Source organism: Semicossyphus pulcher, unplaced genomic scaffold (assembly GCF_022749685.1).
Source record: "Semicossyphus pulcher isolate SPU_LCO1_2020_fin unplaced genomic scaffold, fSemPul1.0.p SCAF_3, whole genome shotgun sequence".
In the NCBI taxonomy this organism is placed as follows: Eukaryota; Metazoa; Chordata; class Actinopteri; order Labriformes; family Labridae; genus Semicossyphus; species Semicossyphus pulcher.
In genome coordinates this window covers 23,053,125-23,073,306 of record NW_027211704.1, presented here as the reverse complement: position 1 = coordinate 23,073,306, position 20,182 = coordinate 23,053,125, and the positions used below count along the sequence as shown (strand labels likewise).

The 20,182-nt window shown below is 44.0% G+C and overlaps 1 protein-coding gene across 2 annotated transcripts in view; it reads left to right on the top strand.

The window, feature by feature from the left end:
* The window catches only part of prickle2b (prickle homolog 2b), a 93,913-nt gene that overhangs the window by 62,317 nt on the left and 11,414 nt on the right, over positions 1–20,182 (top strand). Inside the window, exons 1-2 of one of the 2 annotated variants that reach the window (XM_069677625.1) lie at positions 12,774–12,953; positions 19,196–19,379. In XM_069677625.1, coding sequence (XP_069533726.1) covers positions 19,248–19,379 — 132 coding nt within the window. In that variant the 5' untranslated portion in view covers positions 12,774–12,953; positions 19,196–19,247. Of the gene's footprint in view, positions 1–12,773; positions 12,954–19,195; positions 19,380–20,182 lie in introns of those variants that run through there. The other variant, XM_069677626.1, reaches the window with a different exon arrangement.

Here is a 20,182-nt window from a genome sequence, read left to right as displayed (position 1 = left end):
GAAGATCAGATGGACAAGCCGGGTCAGTGACGGCAGCTAAATGTAAAATAGCTTATGATCAATAGAGACCAGTGCCAGGTTCTCTTGAGGTCTCTGTGTTAAGGGGCAAGCCTAGAGAGGCCGCTTTTGACCATATCGACAGAGAACTCTTGCTGATTAAGGTCTGGTTACCCTGGAGATTAGCAGAGCTAAGTTCTGTGTTTATGGACTACTCACAAGACTAGCTGGAGCTGGCTACCAGGTAGCACACCAGCTTGCAAAGAAAAAGTCAAGGCTGCGCTGCAAAACACTCTATTGACATAACTGTGGACTATTTACTTAAAGGGCCAGTTTGCCGATTTTCAACCTCAGTCCTATCATGCTATTATGGGGAGCTAATGCCATTAAATGCATTTTTGGAGGACGCTTCTCCAATGGGCCCTGGAAAACCTCCACCAGACTACGTAAAGCGCGTCATCTGGCGGAGGCCAGGGAGCTTGCTAAACTACACTTCCTCAATCTAGAACGCCCGGCTCCGATGTCATGTCTCAACATCGTCAGATTTGAAATGTAGACTGCAGACCTGAAGATTTTTTAGACGATCCACCGGTATATTCTCGTCGTATTTCGGATTCTGTCCCGCTCTGAGCCATTGCCTGCAGGGATCAATGTCCTTGACTGGAAAACTGTAGTATTACACTCCAGAGTCTCTCATTGGGCCGTTCCTTCCAGAGGGAGGGGCGCAATGCACGCTGGGTGTTGTAGGAATGTAGAATGGGTGAAACCACGAGCTGTTTGTACAACTTTCTCCACAGCTATGGCGCCAATTTCAAATATTATTGCTTCTATCGATTACAGAAAAAAACGGCTTTGACTGACAGTGTTTTTTCCAGGGGCGAATTACTCCTTTAATTGTCTGAATTCAGAGTGTGTAAATGTAGGCACTAATACCTGACACAGCCAATGCCTCTGCTGTCTCAAGCTATTTAGCTAGGTTGCTAATGAGACACGCGTATTGTACCACCAACTCCTTTCTAGGGAGTCTTTGAATGTCTACAAACCATGATTCTTTTGTGGAGAAACTCTGGCAGGGAAGGTCAAAAACTCAAGGAGCTATGTATGAGTTAATCGCTCTGGTACTTCAAAGTTAGGGAGTGTCAAGTTGGCTTTGGTCAAACAGCAGGGAAGTTCACCAAACTTGAACTCAATGTGAAATATATTTTTTTCGATTTGCTAAATGCCCTACGAGTAAACACACTGATTGCAGAAATACCTTTGAAATTAATAGATTTTTCCACAATATTTTGATGGTTGACTGAGCTTCAACAGATGGCTAAAAGCGATGGCTGGAGCTAACGTAAACATAGAAATGTTGCCCATCTATTGGCCGATACTATCGCAGCAGCCTTGTGCCAAAAATTGATGGATCAGCCCAGTAGGAAATCTGTGTCCATCTCAAAAAACAGTGTCCATCTCATGTGCCACTGAAAGGTGTACATACAATGGGAAGTGAACCAGCAATTAGACAAATCCATAGGTCAAATCCAGAGAATGCATGAATGTATTGGCATGTAGCTTGGCTGCAGATTGATGGGCTTGGTGGTCTCTGTGTTTTTTTCCCTTCCTCATTGTGTTTCCCTCTCAAGCTTTGTCTCACAGGCCCTCCTGCTTTTCACACTCCCTTTTATGTTTCCCTCTCTCCCTCGGTCTATCACCCATTGATGTCGCTTTTATGATCTGTTTTTATGATCTGTCTCTCTGCCGTCCTCTCTCAGCTAACCTCTTGGTGTGCTGCAGGGAAGGAACAGCAGACTGAATGTGATTCTTCTCTGACGCCAGCATCAGCCTTGTGGCTGGCACAGTCTTGTCGTGCAGATACACACACTGACACACACGCAGACACACACAGAACAGCCCTTCCTGTCCAGAGTTTACTCTAGCTGCTGGCTGGTACGCTGCCCCAGATACCAGAGAGGAGCCAGAACAGGCACCAAACATACTTGAGCTGCATTGCTGTGATGTGATTAGACATGGAGGATATAGACTGTGCCTTTTTACAGATTACTTTGTCGCTCTCTGTGGGGCAACACATAGCTGACGGGTTTGCATGAATTGTAGGATAAACAACAGTTTATAAAGACACTTATACGGATGTTTGCACGGTTTTCCGTGTGGGGCTGTACCCGACAGGGAATTTAACAGTCGAAACAGATTTGGCTCTTGAATACAAGCCATCCAACAATTCATTCTTATTTTTTTGTGCCACACAAAACTCCTACGGTATATCCGCCTACATGAGTCTGATGTTTTACCTGTAAAATTCATCTGAAGTTCCCTTCAGTGTAGGCTGTTCACCAGCCATAAAAACATTTCCAGCTGATTACCTTCTGTTTCAAGTTATGTCATCGTTTTTAGCCGTCATATAACCCTACGAAGGACAGTTAGTGAGATACAGTTCGACAGCTTGTCTTGCAGCACTCGACGCCCCACCAAAGAGCATTTGAGAAACTCAGATTTTTAAAGTGAAACTGCTTTATTTAGCAATCCCCTCGTCTTTTATTACCTTGTCTGTTTGTTTTAATGAAGAGGAGACTTCTGCAGAAAATTCGGTTGCCAGTAAAACACTAAAGGAGTCCTAACCTAAAAACAAGGTGAGCATCCTTAAATAAGCAGGGTTGGGAGGGTTACTTTAAAAATGTATTACTGACATACTGTGTTACTAAAAAAAAATGTAAACAGTAACAAAATCTAAGTATCACAATTTTAAAGTAACTGATTACTTTCAGTTCCTTTTGCGTTACTTTAATACTAAATCTGCAAATAAAGATGAGAGAAAATACATTTCAATACTTTTGTAATGCGTGAATGCCGGTTTAAATTAATAGCGCTAATTTTGCACATTTAAATGTCCTGCTATTCACACTACTTCACACTCAAACTTTAAGTAAACTGCCATAAACTTATTCCAGTTTGGGGCTTGTGTTTTTACCCACACCAACCCAGCCGCATCCATCACCAGAGTCACAAACTACTTTTCAGTATTCGTAGAAGACGACAGGTTAGCGAACATTTTTAACTGGAATTCTGTGCAGCTAACGTTAGCGGTCGGTCTTACCTGTAAATGTTTCTTTAAATTAGATGTGGAGTCCTTGGATAATGACAGGAGGAAAACATAACTTGCACTGAACTGCGATGTTGCTCCCATTTTCTCCTTTGAAGACAAAATGATGGTGACATTTCCACCCGGTAAAAGCATGTTTTTACCACAGGCCATGGCAGCCAAAGACTGTTGACGGCACCTTTGAGGAGCCGTGTCGTGGGACTTGTGTGTCGTGAAGTGTCATAACGTGTGCACGCAGGTTTATGGTATTATCAGAGACGGTCAGACGGACAGTTTATATATGAGACGCCAGATGTTATAGAGCATCTCTGATGTTATATCGTCTTCATTTTAAAATGTAATCCTGCTAGTAATCCCCGGTTTTAATAAATGTAATCTAATTACCTCTTTTTTTCTGTAACTGTAACAGAATATTTGCCTTTTTTTGTATCCTAATTACCAAACGCAGTTACTGGTTTTCCGTTACTCCCCAAGCCTGTAAATAAGCTAGCAGCGGGTCATCTCGCAGTCATACTGACAGCCTGGCACCACTGAAAAAGAGCGTTGCAGAAACACAGGAACCTTCATTATGAAGTGTTTTAAATGACCTGCTCTGTTTGTGCTGGAGAAGAGGAGACGTGTGTGTGTTATTCAAAACTGAAGAGACATTTGGAGACTTGTTTATAACCTGCCATGCTTCTGCTTCTGCTTCTGCAGTGCTTTGTGGACAATGACGCAGCAAAAACAAAAGAGCAGAGATCCGACCGACTAAAAGTGGGTCAACTTTCATGACTGCAGATTCGATTCATGCACTTTTGCCGTTTTGTTTGTGAGGGAATGTGTCATAAACGTGCTTTTGGTGCACACAAGCCCAGTCCCCGACTGTGCAGCATCATGTGTTTGCGCTATCTCTCTGCATGTTACGGTCGGCCCAGAATGGGTGTTTATGCGGAGACATGTGGAGCCCAGCGACAGAGGCGAGAGGAATGATACACAGTGATTAAATGTTCCACACTTCAGCAAGCAGCCCAATGCTTTTTCTTCTTTTCGTCCACAAAATAGTTTCAAGTCAGTGATTTACAGGGCCTCTGGTCATTCTTGAGCAATCCGTGATTATTCTTCAGGGAACTGATGCTGTTGATCACGTCTTTGTCATCGTTTTAACTGGAACCAGGCTTTGGCTGCTTCTTTTCCTTCCTTCCCCTGTGGTCTTCTTTGTGTTGGTGTCTCACTTTCTGGTATAAAAAAAGTGATGTTATATCATCTTTATCATCAGTTTGATCATAAAAATGAATGCCGTGTTTATCGCCAGTGACGCCTGAGCTGCTAATTCAGATCCACCCACACATTACCGGAGCTGAAAGAGCAATGTGTCTCTTTGAAAAAACACCACCAATAGGTAAATGCAAAGTCTGTCAGTGCATTCAGTCTGCACTTAGATAAGCTGAGCTCTCTGTACACATGTGTTGGTGTGTTTGTGTACATTATATGCACTTATAACATGTGTATATGTCTCTTCAGAGTGTGTCCTTGTTCTCGTGTCTGAGTACTTGGCAGTCTGTCGTATTTCTCGTCTTCCAGTTGGTCCTGCCTTTTAAACAGTGGCTTCATTGATGCTCAGGTCTTCTTATCCTTTGCTGTAGCCTTGGACGGGTTTAACTAATCCCACACTAACCTTACTGTTCCCCAGGTTGTGTGTGCTACCTAACAGTCCCGTGTGCACACACAATAAGCATACAATTGCATGCATTCTGGCTCACATATGTGCAAGCTATGTAGCAGAAATGTCTGCATGTTTTCCGTGTGATCCTGTCTGTGTTAGAACCCGGCTGTGATGTCACATGTGGGTCAGCAGAAGGACATTATTGTGTCTGGAGCTCCACAGGGGGTGTGAGAGGTCTGTTTTTGGCCTTCTTGTGCAGCACACAGGCCCGTCTGTGGCCCTTGAGAACCCGAGGAGTGCCAGGAGCCCGCGGGGCGAATAAATACGCTGCGAAAAAAGCGTGCTAAGAGAGGTGTGAAAGAAACCGTAGGGCGAGACACTGGGTTTTGTGTGGAACCGTTCCCTCCCCCTTACCTCCGCAGTACACATGCTCCCTCTTTCTTTCTCTCTCTCTCACACACACGCTTGCAGTTTTCCTTTCACACACACCTCACAGGGAGGTTCACAGTTCAAATAAACAGCGGCTCGAGCAGCGGGCCGGGCCTGGTGTAAACAGCAGCCGGCCGGGGTGATTTAGTTTCTCTCGGGGCAGTGCTCTCTCTCTCTCACTGCTTCCTAATGGGCCGTGCGTTAAACGTGGAGCAGCAGTAAGTGGGGAATGAAGTGGGTGAAGAAAAAGCTACAGATGGACTTTGATGCGACTGCCTCGTTCAGACTTGGTATTCAAAACGAGCCATTTGAAAAGGCATGAGAAGTGATGGATCGAAGGTCAATGGAGACGTGTTCATTCTGAAAGTTTGACCTCGGTCTGATAGAAGTTGTTTAATGGGATTTGTGTGTGTGTGGATCGCTCGGTGTGAGTCACTCCTCCTCATCCCTTTCTCCATAGCCTTGTCTGCCCGTGTACATCGTGCCTCAGCTCTAAGCGTCAATAAAGGCCCGAGTTAACCGTCTCTATCCGGCGCTGATGAAACACACTCTGAGTCTGTCACGTCCTGGAAATGGCAATTTCTCCTCCGATCCATAACCTCTGCAGGCCTTGAGATCCTGAGCAGAGTGGTGACCTTATTGACGTAGACATGTTGTGTGTGTGTGCTCATCGTGCATTCCCCTTTGTTGGGGAAACAGTAACAAGACTAAATAGGGGGGAAATTCTAATGCCTTTACAGCCTCAGATCCCTGCACCATTTAAAGTCTCTGTGTGTCTAAATGTACTGTAGGGGTATGTCTGCGTCTGTGCTCATGGATTCGTCTGTGTGCGTATGTGTGTGTGCGCGCATTGATGGGAAGCAAACTTGCCCTTCAATTTTCAGTTGATAATTAAATACTCCACATGCAGAGATCAAACTGCTTTGAACAATGCCAGCTCTGCTCCTCCCACCGCAAACATGTCAACACTCGTCGTCAGCTCGTAGGTACAGTATAAACAGGGCAAATTGAACCTGAAGGTACATTTGTAATTGGCTACCATGGCTCATGTTCAAGTATGTTAGTTGTCACTCAATAGTTTACCCCAAACCAACACACACACACATAAACGCAGACAGGTTTCATGCCGGGACGGGAAAAACTCAGATGTTCTTATAGCTTGTTGAAAGACTCACTTTTTTCCATGCAATTGAATTGTGTTGATAACAAATTGCAAACTAAACTTATGGTGTAGTTTTACATAAACACTGTGTCCTGTTCGTGGAACTTTTTCTAGCTCATTCCGTAGCGGATCCAACGCCCTCGGGGGAGGGGAGGGGGGGACTCTATTTGACGGACTGATCCTGTCTGTCGCCGCTCGACCCGCAAGTCCTCTCAAACTAAATATTTATACGTAGCATAGCAGAGTGTCGGCGTTTATTTAACTTTAAGTTTAAACCATTACGTGCACGCTCTGGAGAAAGTAGAGATCAATACAGCCTCTCTTTTCCTCTCTCTTTTCTTTGCTTTTAACGCATCTGATCTCTACATTTGAAATTCACAAAAGCGGCAAAAAACTTTAGAGCATCAAGCCTGCTCCGGAGGCTCACATGCCAAATACACATTCAACATGTGTTTCTTATCTTATGCTGTCTCAGAGCAACTGGATATATTGGCTTTACCTGGCTTCTCTCTAAAGAAAAGTGTGTAGGAAGCCTCGAACGCCACATAAAGGCTTTTGTGTTGCTTGGCTGTACGCTGCCCTCTGAGAACAAGAGGTAAGATCATATATCAAGACTGCGGCTGCGACCCCGCAATTGTGGTCCAGCTAATGAGTATGCTAATATTCATTATTAATGATGGAACATCTGGTCAGTCGGCATGTGATTGGGGCCACGGGCGAGGATTGCGAGGTGATTTGTTACAGCGCGAGCACCAGAATTACAAGTCAGAAGAGGTTCAGTTGATGGAGGGATGTACTGAATGAAAGAAAAACCTCCACAGAAGGAGAGAGAGAAAGATGGAGAGAGTCAGCAAATCAGTTTCGACACCCACACCGCTAATCTGGGTCATGATGACAAGGTGAGGAAGAAGAACATCAGTGGAGGCTGAATGAGAGAGTTGAGTCAGAGGAATGGCTGCAGGGTGCTGAATGTGGGAGGTTCGGAGGCGGGCGGTTCATTCAGGGAGCCGCACAATCATCCTGCATCAGAGATACATGTTGCTGGGAGAGAATTTGGAGGTTTTTGTGTATTACTTCACAACATTTTTTTTTAAGGAGATTACTTTTCAGCACAGATGGGAAGGTTGAGCTCGATCTCATCTCCCAAATGTCTCTATATTTCTAAATCACGAACAGAGGAATAATAATAATGTCAAAAACTCATCCTCTGTTGTCTGCCGTTCTTCATATCCCACTGCGTCCAATACAGGATTTCTTCACTCCCTATGACTGTTCCTCCCACTTCCTTTTGTCAATCCAGAGCATGACCTAGTTATGTTTTGAATCAGAATCCACATGTACGGCTGAGAAAAGCATCCAAAAAACCGCCGTTGTTGGGCACAGCGCGCTGGAAATTGAGCTGTGTCGCCCCGGAGAGTGCTGTCTACAGAGGAGATGGATGGTCTAATGGACAGATGAAGGTGGAGGGCTTGGAGTGTGTTTTTCCTCTGTGCTGAAGAGCCCTTTTGTAAGTGGGCCAGGAGGGGCAGAAAATAGCTCCTCTCCCCTTGAGGAGTCACTCCACAAGGTCACCTCTTTGCCCTGGGCTTTTTATGTGTAAAACCAAGTGTCCATACTTTTTCTTTCTTCCCCCTGCCTCTCTCGCCGTCTCCCTCTTTTTCCCCTCTTTGACTTAATGGCTTACCCAGGCCTCTGTATCAGCACGGGCTCTGCAGCCAGAGTCGAGTTTGTGTGCTAACGAACCCCCGAGCTAATTAGAATTTCAGCCAAGCTGGCCACGCTTCTCATTTCCTCGCCATTTCCCTCCCTTTGGACAAATACGATTTCACCCCTCTACCCGTGCAGAATTAATCCTGTTAATGTTCAACACGGGTTGAATAATGTCCACTTTATCTGCTGGGAACATGGGTACAGAGGGGGCTCCTGGGTGGAGGACCCATATTGAGCCCCTTGGTCTTGTGTCACACTAAATCTGCTTTCTGGGCAGAGTGGTTCGGCCAAAGTTGGGCTAGCACTGCTAAAAAGGGAGGGCAGTGGGAATTCAGAATGACTCTGCTCTCGCTGCTTGTCCCGGTCTTTTCTCCAACATGTTGACCCTGGCTTGGTTGGGAAAACCAATGAACCTTTGAACTAACTGGCAGCAACTTCCTTTGCTTTGTAACTGGATGCAAATGTTCACATGAATCATTACATCCTTAATGTAGCGGAAGGGCAGTTATCCAGCAGCAGGTAGGCAAAAATGGAAAGCAATCCAAACTTATCAGGAGTACCCGCAGTGGTTGACATCTTCCACATTATCTCCATTGTGCCTTTCACTGAGTAAACACCGTAAGCACCTGAGTAAGCACAGAATCCTCCATTAAAGATTAACTCCATCCTGATCTTGGTTCTCCTGTAGGCCGGGCTTTACTTGGAATGACCGGTTCTGAACAAAGAAGAAAAGGGTTTAATGTGACTCCAAATGGCCACGCTGAGGACACAGTGAAAATGCTGCTGTCCTGAGAGACGGGTGAGACGATTAAAGTGTCTTTTAAATCAGTCTTTGTCACCTGTGCACAGCTTGCTAATCAGTAGTCCTTTTTACATTGTGAGTCCGCAACAGTGCCGTAACAAAGCTCTGCCATTACGCCACCTTTGCCATTTTACATTGAACCAAACGACGCCGAAGTTAAGACTCAGAGGCGGAACGACTCCGCCCCACCATTCTGCCTCCATGCGTTTTACATTAAAGACAAGGCGTAACAGAGTTAGTCACACCTTGAACTCGCTGTATATAGTGTGTTAAATGGGCCCTTATATCATAATGCCAGTTTCAGAAACATACAAAAATAGTCTAACACGGCCTCTTCAATTACATAGATGTCCAAGAGACCGGTCCTGATGCTGTTATGTCATAGTTATAGATCTACATTCAGGGGTTACACTGCAGCTGCAGTCGCTCCATGGCGGCTACATGAGTAAACTCGATCTACACTGTTATCTACAACGAAGCTAATGTGCCTCTCTGTAAAGTAGTTACCACTCTTCAGGGCTACAGCTATGGAGATGCCATGTGAGAACGACAAGAACTGTGATTGGTCAGCTTGTCTCTTCTCCTACAAGTGTAGACGGCTAAGAAGTGCTTATTGACGCTCTGTATCACAGCGAATAGTCAATGGCATACTGTACATCGATTCAGGTGCCCTTGGTGTTACATCTGTCTGTACACGGTTTTCATCTTTTTGTGAACTCTGTTATTTCTGATTTATTTGAACATTTAATTTTTCTTCCGTCAAACCTGAAAGAAACACTTTTTACTCACTCCCATTCTCATTGCCACAGATAGCTCTGGTTCCTTGGGGTTAATACGGCGTGATTATAATTCTCTTCCCTCATAATCATGGTTGCCTCAGTTGTAGACCAGAGTTGGGGATCGGACATTAGCAGTGTAATACTTGCCCTATTCAGAATATTGCTTGAGAAAGCCTCTGCAGCATTGGGACATGAAGTAATAACGGGAGAGGAAGCTGGTTCTCTCCCTCCCTCCCAACATGAGCTACATCAGCTGTCGGGGTGAGTCCCAGCTGCCTCGTGTGTTGACTCTAGAGTGATAGCCATCAGCATTTGCCACATGAAAGGAGAGGAGACTGGTGTTCTTAAAAAAGCCGATGAGAAATAAAGATCAGGAGGCCATGTTGGGATGCTGGCTACATTTCAAATCGAGATAAAGCCGTTGAAATATCAGGTGTGTTTTTCTGACCATATCGGGCGGTGTATAAATCAGTTCCTTCCCCGGGTGCGACGTGAATAATGTTTGTGTAGGATAAGATCCTTTGAAGCTCTACAACTTTTTAGCATACTTTCTTGCAGATAGGGCTCCCGGCCCTGGGGGAGCATGTATTTACAATATCAGTCATCCTGTGCTTTGATAGAGACAAAAGCCTCAATATGCTTATGCGTGCTTAGGAAGGGAGTAAACCTGTTTGGCTCAATGTCTAAAATTACCATCTCTGTGCATGCCAAGAGTCCACCAAGGCAATGCTATCTGTGGTATGTCCCCCAAGCTGGCCTCCATGCTTTTATTCAGTCCACTCGTGGCATTTAAAACAGCTCAGTGCGGGCTGAGGAACGGTTTATTGGGAGAAATGGCTTGCCCCAAACCAGCTGACCCGTTCTGCGGTTGATCCGAGCAGAGGACACTGTCACTTAGGGCTCCTTGTAAAAGCATGCGGATAGGGCGTAAGTGCAGCCTGAGGTGTAACTGATATTCTTGTGTATGCGGAGGGGCTGTGATTATGTTGAAAAGACTACGACACAGTGAGAGTCGCCTGGCCACGTGTGACAGGAGAGTCCAGGCCAGAAAGACGGAGAAACAGTTCCTGAGGTGAGGAAAGAGACTGCAGCCCTGTCCTCGAAAACCTCGAAATTCCTCCCTTTTATTTCAAACCAAGCTCTATTATTTCCCTTCCGCATTTCTTTCTTTATTACTTGTGTTTGTCAAACAGACAACAGCAGGGAACTTTGGGGGAAATATACACAAATCTTGATTTAATTACTCTCTAACCCACTTCCATGCTATCTGTCCTCCAAGTCGCCTTTTTGAAAATCTTCCACAAATCTGTTAAGCTTCTATTGCCAGAGAACTTTTGGGCTCTTCTCCTATTTCTTGACACATTTTGCGTTACACAAATAAGCAAACGGGTTGCCGCAGTGGGATGTTGTTTAACACTTCCACCTCTCATTGTAGGAACAAGAGGAGAGAGAGAGAGAGCATCACAGAGTGTAAAGTCATGCCAGTGTTTCAGAGATTAAGAAGGAACCAAAATAGCTGAGATGGTGGCAAGCTGTTAGGGAACAATTGTGCTGTGTTGCTAATATATGACCTAATTTGCTCATATCAATCAGTCCCTGGCGCTATTTCACTCTTAGACAGCCGTATTTTGGTTGCTTTCGATCAGTTATGTCTTGATTCTTTAAATTTGCTTTACATTTGTTTCTGATTCAGTAGATTTTCATCGGTCTGTAAGCCTTTTGTTCTTTCTCCAACTAACGTCCGCTTCTTATGTAAAGCAGCACTGTTGTGTTTACAGGAGCTCACCTCCCCATTTCCCCGTGCAGGTCAGCACCCTGCGGCTCCTCGCTCCCTCTCCCTCTTTTCGTACCCAGCCAGTTGATTCAGGAAAGTTGTTTCATTCACATGCAAATCCTGCCAAAGCACCAGTCATTCACGCTGCTAATTACACCAATGTTGGGACGCTGACTTGCTGACATCACTCCGGGGTATTAGCATGCGGGGAGGAGAGGGGTCTGGTGTCTCTCCCTTTTCTTTCTGTGTGTGTGTCAAGTCAACCAGAGAGGGGCCTTAGACAGGATGTTAGCAACATTGCCTTGCTTTAAATATAAGGGTTTGGCTTTGACAAGGGATTTTCATTGTATACAGAAAAAACATAGAAGCAAGGGTTTCCTATCTGGAGGATCATTAAATCTGTCTAAGCATAGGCCAATAGAGAATTTTTCTTAGCTTTTTGTTTGTTATTGTTCATTATTGTTGTTGTTGTTCTTCTTCTTCTCCTTCATCTTCTTATGGTTCTTCGTATTCTTTTTCTTCTTCTCCTCCTTTGTCTCCTTCGTCTACTTCTTCGTCATCTTTGTCTTTGTTGTCTTCGTCTTCTTTTCCTTGTTTTTCTTCTCCGTCGCCGTTGTCTTCTTCTTCTTCCTGAGAGGCCATTTAACCAAAGATATTGATGCCAGCTTTATAACTGGGGAAATGTAACCCCACACAAAGCAGTTTATTAAAAAAAACAATAGAGAATAAAATATTGACCCGACTGTGCTTAATAGTCCCTTCCCTTAATTTTATTTAAAAAATAACAATAAAAGAATATAGGCCTAATATACCCTAGTATAATACTATATAATCATTATTTATATATTATTTAAGTAATATGGCATAAATGCATGCATATATGTTTGAGGTATAAAATAAAACCACAGTAGTTATTAAAGTAATCAAGTTATTAAGTAGATTTAATTACAAATTAAAAGAATATTTAAAAAAAGTTAACTATTGTGCCTTTATTTTGAAAGTGCACACCGGAAGTTATATCATTTTGCGTGCTTGACTCTGGTGTAGGATTAAAGTCCTGCTGTTCAGTAGGTCAGTCAGCAGCGAGCAGAGCAGCTCCAGCGCTCCGGGCTTTTACGCACCGAAAGTCCGCGCGGATCTTCACTCGGACTCGGCAGCAGAAACCTGCTTTCACGGAGATTTCTGATCTGTTCACTTGGATTTCAAATATTTCCTTAGACTCTGCGCTCTCGTTTGGATCCTTAAAGAGGGAATCTGGTTTTCCACACTTTTATGTTGGCTCTTCCTCTACGCTTTCTCCTCATTCGCTGAACTCCTGAATGTGTTTGCGGATAACAGAGGTCTGAGAAAACGGCTTTTAAACGGAGGGGGTGAATGTAGCAGAGGGGTGCAGACACCACGCAGCGGGCAGAGTAGAGTGTTTTCGTGGCAAAGCTGTGGCGTTGGAGTTGTGTGACAAATTCTGCGATGAGGAAGACGTATTTTCAAACCCGCACCTCCACAACCAGCTCCGAGGTCAGGACTATGGCTTTCCTCCGCAGCAGTTTGTAAGACGGTAAGCAGCTGATTATTGATCGTGTTTATGTTGGGTATAGAGCCGTTTTGTTGCGGTCAATGATGGGGCTTTAAATGCGTTGTGATCTGTGATTTGTGGCAAAAGAAGGATCAAAATCGTTTGTGACTTTATTCTCATACTTTCTTTCTGAAATGTGTGCGTAAAAACTCGGGTAGGACAAAATAATAAAGATATATGCCCAATTTAACAGCATTGGGCTTTTAACTAACTTTTTGCTTTCTTTAACATGTTATTAGGATAAAAGTAACACACTCGGTGCAGAGTTGTTAGCGCTCCCTGTATAGACGTGTTCTCACCGGTTTTTATCCCCCACCCCACCCCCTGTAGCGCAATGGTCAGGCTACTGTGCGCTCTCCAGCCAGAAACTCTTTTGTTGGGCAGCCTCTGTGCCATATGGGCTGTAGATTGCTTAGTAAACAAACATAAAAATAAATAGATAGCGTCCGTAAAATATTTCAATCTTTCCCCCTCCATCAGCTTGTTTCTCCAGCCAAGTGTTACTATTATTTTCCTAATTTATGGTTAAAAGACTGAGATTTTTTTATTGAGTTTGCTGCAAACTGCATTGGAAACAAGTGGTAAAACTACAAAAACATGTTTGAGGACAGCATTACAAGACTGAATACAGGCTAATTGAGCCGTTTAGGAGGCTACTTTTTAGCTGTGTAAAGGGTCACTGGATTAGCACATGAATGGACTGACTGAGAAGCAATGAATAATGTGGCTTCAGCAGCTGGCTGCATTATCATTGGGCTCTGGTCTGGGCTTAGATCGGAGAGCAGCCCAAACATTTACTGAACTGACAGGAGCCTGAACGCCACATCAACATTATTTCTGACACACAAGACTGGCTATGGAAAAAGTCCCGCACTGGTTGCAGCTTTTTCCCTCTAACACTTAAAAAGAAAAGTCAACATAATTTTCCAGTGAAATTCCTTGAATGACTGATGGATTTGCTGAGAAACAGTTTTCTCCTGAATAAGAAATCATAGGCGAGTAGGGCAAACCTTTCTACATCCTTCTGTATGTCTTCGTTTAGTAAATTACTCATGATCTGTAAGTCTGAGTTGAGTTAGTCATAGAGTCCTGACCCTTACTTGACTCTCTCTGTTACCATCCACAGTAGTGTCACTTTATGGAAAAAGTCAACATTGGATGAACGAGTAATGTGATCCGTTCTATAGCGCGGCTGCAGCTGAAAAGCATCTCAGACTGATGTAACATAAATATCACTCTCTACTTTTTGCTTCCCACACAAATCCTGAACCATTCATTCGTAGAGAGGGAGAGAACAGGAGCTAAGACTTTTCAATTACCTGAACTGCAAATTTAAAAATATACTAGCATTATTGAGAGCTGCTGTATGTAAATTAAATGGTTAATGGACTTCTCTTTTATAATTTAGGCACGTTTACACTACATGCCACATTCACCCTTTTATACACTGATTTAGTGCCATGCAAGGCAACTGGTCTACTTATCATTCACACAATGACGCTTGCCCGCGGGAGCAATTCAGGGTTCACCATCTTACCCATGGACAATTCGCCTTGCAGACAGGAGGACTGGGGATCAAACCGCCAACCTTCCGATTGTGGGGCACCCACTTTACCTCTGAGCCACAGCCGCGTGTTTTTGTGTATTTGCTATCACCAATTACTCCAGGATTGATCATTCAGTTGAAAGTCCCAACAAATTCTTGATTAGCTCATGTGCCATTAGTGTTTAGCTCTTAAACATCTCTTCATAGCCGTTTTTGGAAATTCAAAACATTGAAAATTTAAAATGGATATTTACGGCTCTGATCAACACAAGCTATTTAAACCATGATGAAACAGGCGTCATGACTCGTTGTGACGCATAGACCCTATCAGCAAGCAAATGTGGGTGTCTGCATCTTCGTTTCTAGAAGCGTCGGTTTCTACCTTCCACAATAAAACGCAACTCCAGGGTTGTCAATCTAAAATGGGGTCAGCAGGGTTTCCAAAAGTCTGGAGTAATGTGGACGCCAGGAGAAAAGGTAGCTAAAGTTGTGCCTTTTAAAACAAAAAGGTAGTAGTGTGAACATAACTTGAGCCTCTAGTATGGGTAAAGCTCCGACATTTCCCGTTAAACAACCCCATTACATCTACAGTATAATTGGACCCCTTTTGCCCCAAACTCTGCACTTCTCGTCAACCCCATACCTCCACGTTGTGACACATGCTGTCTGTTTTAAAAGTTCTAAGGAAAATCCAGGTTACCTCGTGGCATAATCAGTTTCATTTTAGTACACTGAGCAGCCATTTTTGCCGCTAAGCTCCACACGTACAATTGTTGGTGTGTTCCTCTTTTTGACGGTTGGAAGAGTTGTTGAAAATTGTATTTTGGTAAAAAATCAAGGGTTCTCTTTTATCACTGTCCATACAGGAAAAACTAATCATCAGGTTGAGGATTGTGGAGCAGAGGCCAGCTAAAAAGAAGGCTGGACTATGACTTTGTATAATTTGTTATGACAGGTGGATGTTGGCCTAATCTCTGTCCTCAGGAACACGTGCATCTGGTTCTTACTAATTGGCCACTAATGGAAAACGTCTTTCTCGAGCCTGATTCTTGTCGGGAACACCTCCAGCCATGTTTAATTGTGATTTGCTCCTAATAGCTCTGAAGTCAACATGGAGCCTGGTGTAGATTGAAAAACGTTGTTTGCTTGCATAGAGGTAATTTATGAAGATCGGGCTGAATTGTTTAAATACGAACAACGGTTTCTAAACATGAACGGAAATGCATCGACCAAACAAAACGCTGCTAAAGAGAAAGAAGTGTGTTCTCCTTTTCCCCCCAACTCCTTCCAAAGAAAACAAAAGCAGAAGCAGGAAAAAATAAGACAAGACTTGGCTGCAATGTGCTCCCAGCTGTTCTCTCCGCTCTGCTCTCCCCTCTTGTCATCTAGCCGTCGCTTTTGTGCAGAACTTCCATTTAAAGATGGGATTTTAATCTGACCGTCTAGAGTGATGCCATGGAAAAGCTGCAGCGGTTTGGGGAGCTGGTCAGGAATGAGAGAGGCTTCAGCTTCAAGCCCTTCAAAGTTAACTTCCTTGTCTGGCTCTTGAATTTTTGTTAAATCCAATGCTTTTCTTAAGATTGTGTTTAATAGAGTCCCTTCTTTTGGTCTTGCAAAGATAATTTGTGTGAATAAATCTTGATAAATCTTTTGCTTTGAAGTATGTACTAAGATGGCAAATTCTTCTCAAGAATTCTCTGGCCAAACTTGAGACCCTGCTTGCTGAAGATCTTGCAACAGTTCCCTAAAACAATTGAACCAAAATGAGTGCCTATCAGACCCTAGTTATGTATTAAAACAACGCGTTGCCTAGGTTACAGGGCTAATCTAGAGGAGCAAGGCGATGATAATTAACCCAAAACGGTGAATCATTGTCCACTGACATCATGGTCACAGGATTACTCTCTAACAACATACCAGGTCTTGAACAAACCTCACAGTCCAACTGACCAATGATACACCAGCATTTACATCTCCCAGGGGATGAAAGGCCAGTCACGTTTGAATTACAAAGAACAAGCCTTTTAACTTCCCTCTCCTTACTTCAAAGTTATTTATGAGGCGTCAGCGATGCACTCCACTTGCATTACCAAAGTCCCCGAATCTCTCCTAATTGAAATCATGTAGATTACAAGGGGAAGCATGGGGATTAAGTTTCAGTGGAGAGGAAATCCCAGGCATGTGCATGAAGCGTGTTGTAAATCAGGAGGATAGAAAGGGAGAGAAGGTGCAACAGGCCCCTGTAGGCCTACGGTATCTCCTCCAGCCCTGATATGGCGAGATCAGATGTTTGTGAGGTGAATTACTGGATGAGGCTCATAAACACACATCTGGATTGAGAGAGTGGGTCGGAGAAGAGCGCTTCGCCAAAGATCGTAAGATTATCTGCTTCGAAATCGAAGTCCACAGAGGCTGGAAAGGCCGAGTGTGAGGCAGGGACATTGTGATGTGTCCTCTCAGAAGGAATGCGGTGTGTAATGCTTTCCTTCAGCTCTGGCTATTTGTATACTCTTATCTCCAAGAGACCCTCCTCGCCCTAAGGCAGAAATAACTGCCTTACTAATCACCAAGCAGTATGCCAGAAGAATGACAGAGGTGTCCATGCATGCGTAATTATTTTTGTCTTCACCTTTTGGTCCCATTGTTTTCCAATTTCAGCCATCATCCTTGCTGCAAGTCTGGATGCATGCATTTTTGTGCGTGTCATCCTGTTAATAAGTCTTAAATTAGTAATGATGGTGAAGGTGCTGGGCTGTAATGAGGCAGGCTGCGTTGCCTCTGGCTATAGCATGATGCCACAGGGACAGGGATTTGCCAAACACCAGCCGGCCTGCCTGACAGCTGCTTGATGACTTTGTCAGCCTGAGCTGCGTTTCTGCGCCGATTGTCATACCCATCGATATTAATATTCTGGTCACTTTATGTGTTCTGTTAATATTTATGGCGGTTTGAACAGCCTGATGCATGCACTTGCACAATGACGGTAGAAGTTGCAGAGGTCTGCCTCTTTGCTCAGGGTGTTGTTTAAGCTGGAGCTGACAGCAATATGTTCTGCGCGGATGGCAAACTCTCAAGTGTTGACTGATATTTGTCCCACTCTAGACCTATAGATGTCTTCTTTTTAAGGATTACAGTCTGTCGTGTGACCAGTTGTGGCATGTCAGTGGGATGTTTGACTTAGAGATTTACAAAGAGTTTCAAAGTATCTCCCATATCCTCTCTTTCATCAAACTCCATCAATGGTAAGCCAAAAAGACCGAAGTCCTTTGTCAATCAAGACTCAACCCATGGACAAGAAGTGCTCCTTTGAGCCATAGACAAGGTGAGACTTGGCCAGCTCCCCACATGGTGTTGTCTGCTCTCCAAGCACTTTACGCCAACAGATCCGCAGCCAGCCAAGCTGTCAGTCTGTCAAAGAGTGTCCTGAGTGTCCTTAAGCTCCTCTGTAGGGCTGTCTGTCAGACAGGCAGGCGTCCGTCTGGGAAGGTAATTGGATTGTCTCCCTGGTTTGGCTGCCTGAGGGGCAGCAAGGGTTAGTGGGATATGACCTTCTGGCCACACACAGTTTCTTCCTCATGCAGGTACTTAGAGCTGTCAAGGACACATGCATCTGTATGCAAGCAGTGTCTTCTCCCTTTGGATAGATGTACTGAAGGTGGCCTATATTCAACCCACATCCTGTTCTGCTTTTTGTGAGATGCTTCACATGCACTGGGGTAATTTTGAGCCTATGAAAAATATAAACTTTCTTTATTGCTCTCTAGACAAAGCTGAAAATGAAAGAGCAGCTAAGAGGAGAAGTATTGGTTACAAACACTCCCAATCTTTTCAGTGGAAAGTCACACTTTCCCTTTGTTGCTGGGTAGGATTGCTTGACTAATGACAGTGGTGCACTGTCATTACAAGGCATCTGCTTGTGTTTTTCAAACCTTGTACACAGGGAAGTGTGTGTGTGTGTGTGTGTGTGTGTGTGTTTCTACAGTACTTTTTTTCCATGACTGTCATTGGCTGTATTCTGCTAATTTCCGTAGCATGTTTGTGATTATGTCCGTGTTCTTGGTACCCCAGAGGATTGTTGAGCATTGGGTTTGTGGTACCCTCACTTTACTGTGAGAGCTGCAGTGGGAAGCCTTGACCTTTACTGTGTTAAGTTGACATCCTTTATGCATACAGAAGGTCTGCAAACACGCACAGACTCCATGTGTTTTGAGCAAAAGTCAAGAGTTTCACAGAGTTTTGGGGGGTGGGCTCTACTATGGCTCCAACCAAGTAGCAGGGGGTGACAGATTTTCCTTTCTTTACAGGTTGTCTGAGGTTACGTTTGGGGGAAAAGCAATGAAGGTTATTTTTTTCTGTGATGAATGGAAGGCTTCATGACGTCTTGTTTCTTCTGAAACCAAATCTCCCCATATTTACTTCGTGATTTATTAATCTGAGTACTTGTTTTCACCCCAGTGGAGGTATATACCAAGGCATTGTGAGTTAAAATGTTCCAAAGTCCCTTTCAAACCAAAAATTACACTTTTCAACAAGATCATATAGAGGGCCACTGCTGCTTTCAAATCGGAGGCACATATTCCCTGAATTATTTCATTTATATCTGACCTTTAAACAAAGGTGTCGTCTGCATACGACTTTAGCATAACCATTGTTTTTTGTCTGTGTTTGTCCATGGTAGGAAGATCTGTGTGCACTGCAAGTGTCGTCGTGAGGAGCATGCAGTGACAGCCATGCCTGTAGAGATGGAGAAGACTGTCACCAAGCTGATGTACGACTTCCAGAGGAACTCGACCTCAGACGACGACTCAGGCTGTGCCCTGGAGGAGTACGCCTGGGTTCCACCAGGACTCAAACCTGAACAGGTACATCTTACAAACCTACACTTTTCCACATCACATTGACACTGAACCAGACTCCTGAGATTTATATCAGGGGTCTGTGAAATGGGCAGTGACAACGGGATTCAAAGTCTGAGATTCGAGATTTCATTTTTGCCTTTGTTAAACATTTTAACGTTCATGTAAGGCCAAAACAGGAGAGAAAGCATTGCAGTGATATGTAAAGACAATTTTAATTTATGGGATTTTTATACATGTACATGCTTCCAGTATGGTGTAAACTCAATAAAAAGCTTAAAGTCCTACTCCTTATGCCAATATTTTGCATCTGTTAAGATGTATCTCACAATATTAAAGGTCAGCGCTTAGGCCTAGTGCTCCGCTAATGGATAATAAGGATTGTGTGCCCCCAGCAGTAAAATTAATCTCTAATTCATTCCGCCTACAAACATGTTAACAGCAGATTTCTATGCCCTTGAGACGACTGAGCTCAGCCTGTGTAATACGCACACGTTAAAAGGTCCCGTGCCTGTTGAAGAAAATCCACTTTTACAGTATCCACTGAGGTGTGCACATGTGGGATTCCAGTTTTACAGGACAATAGGGGCGTTTATGGAGCTGGTTTCATTTTGTTGATGAGCTGAGAGCAATGAACTGGTCAATACAATGTTGGCACAGTTCGCTGTTTTCCCCTCTGAAGGACTGAGCTATTTTTCATCCCCCTCCATGGTCACACATCTAACCCCGGAGTCAATTAGGCTCTCGTCTAGCGGTGATGAGGTCCCAGGAACAGTAGAGCCATAAAGGAGCCTAAACTGTGCAGTACT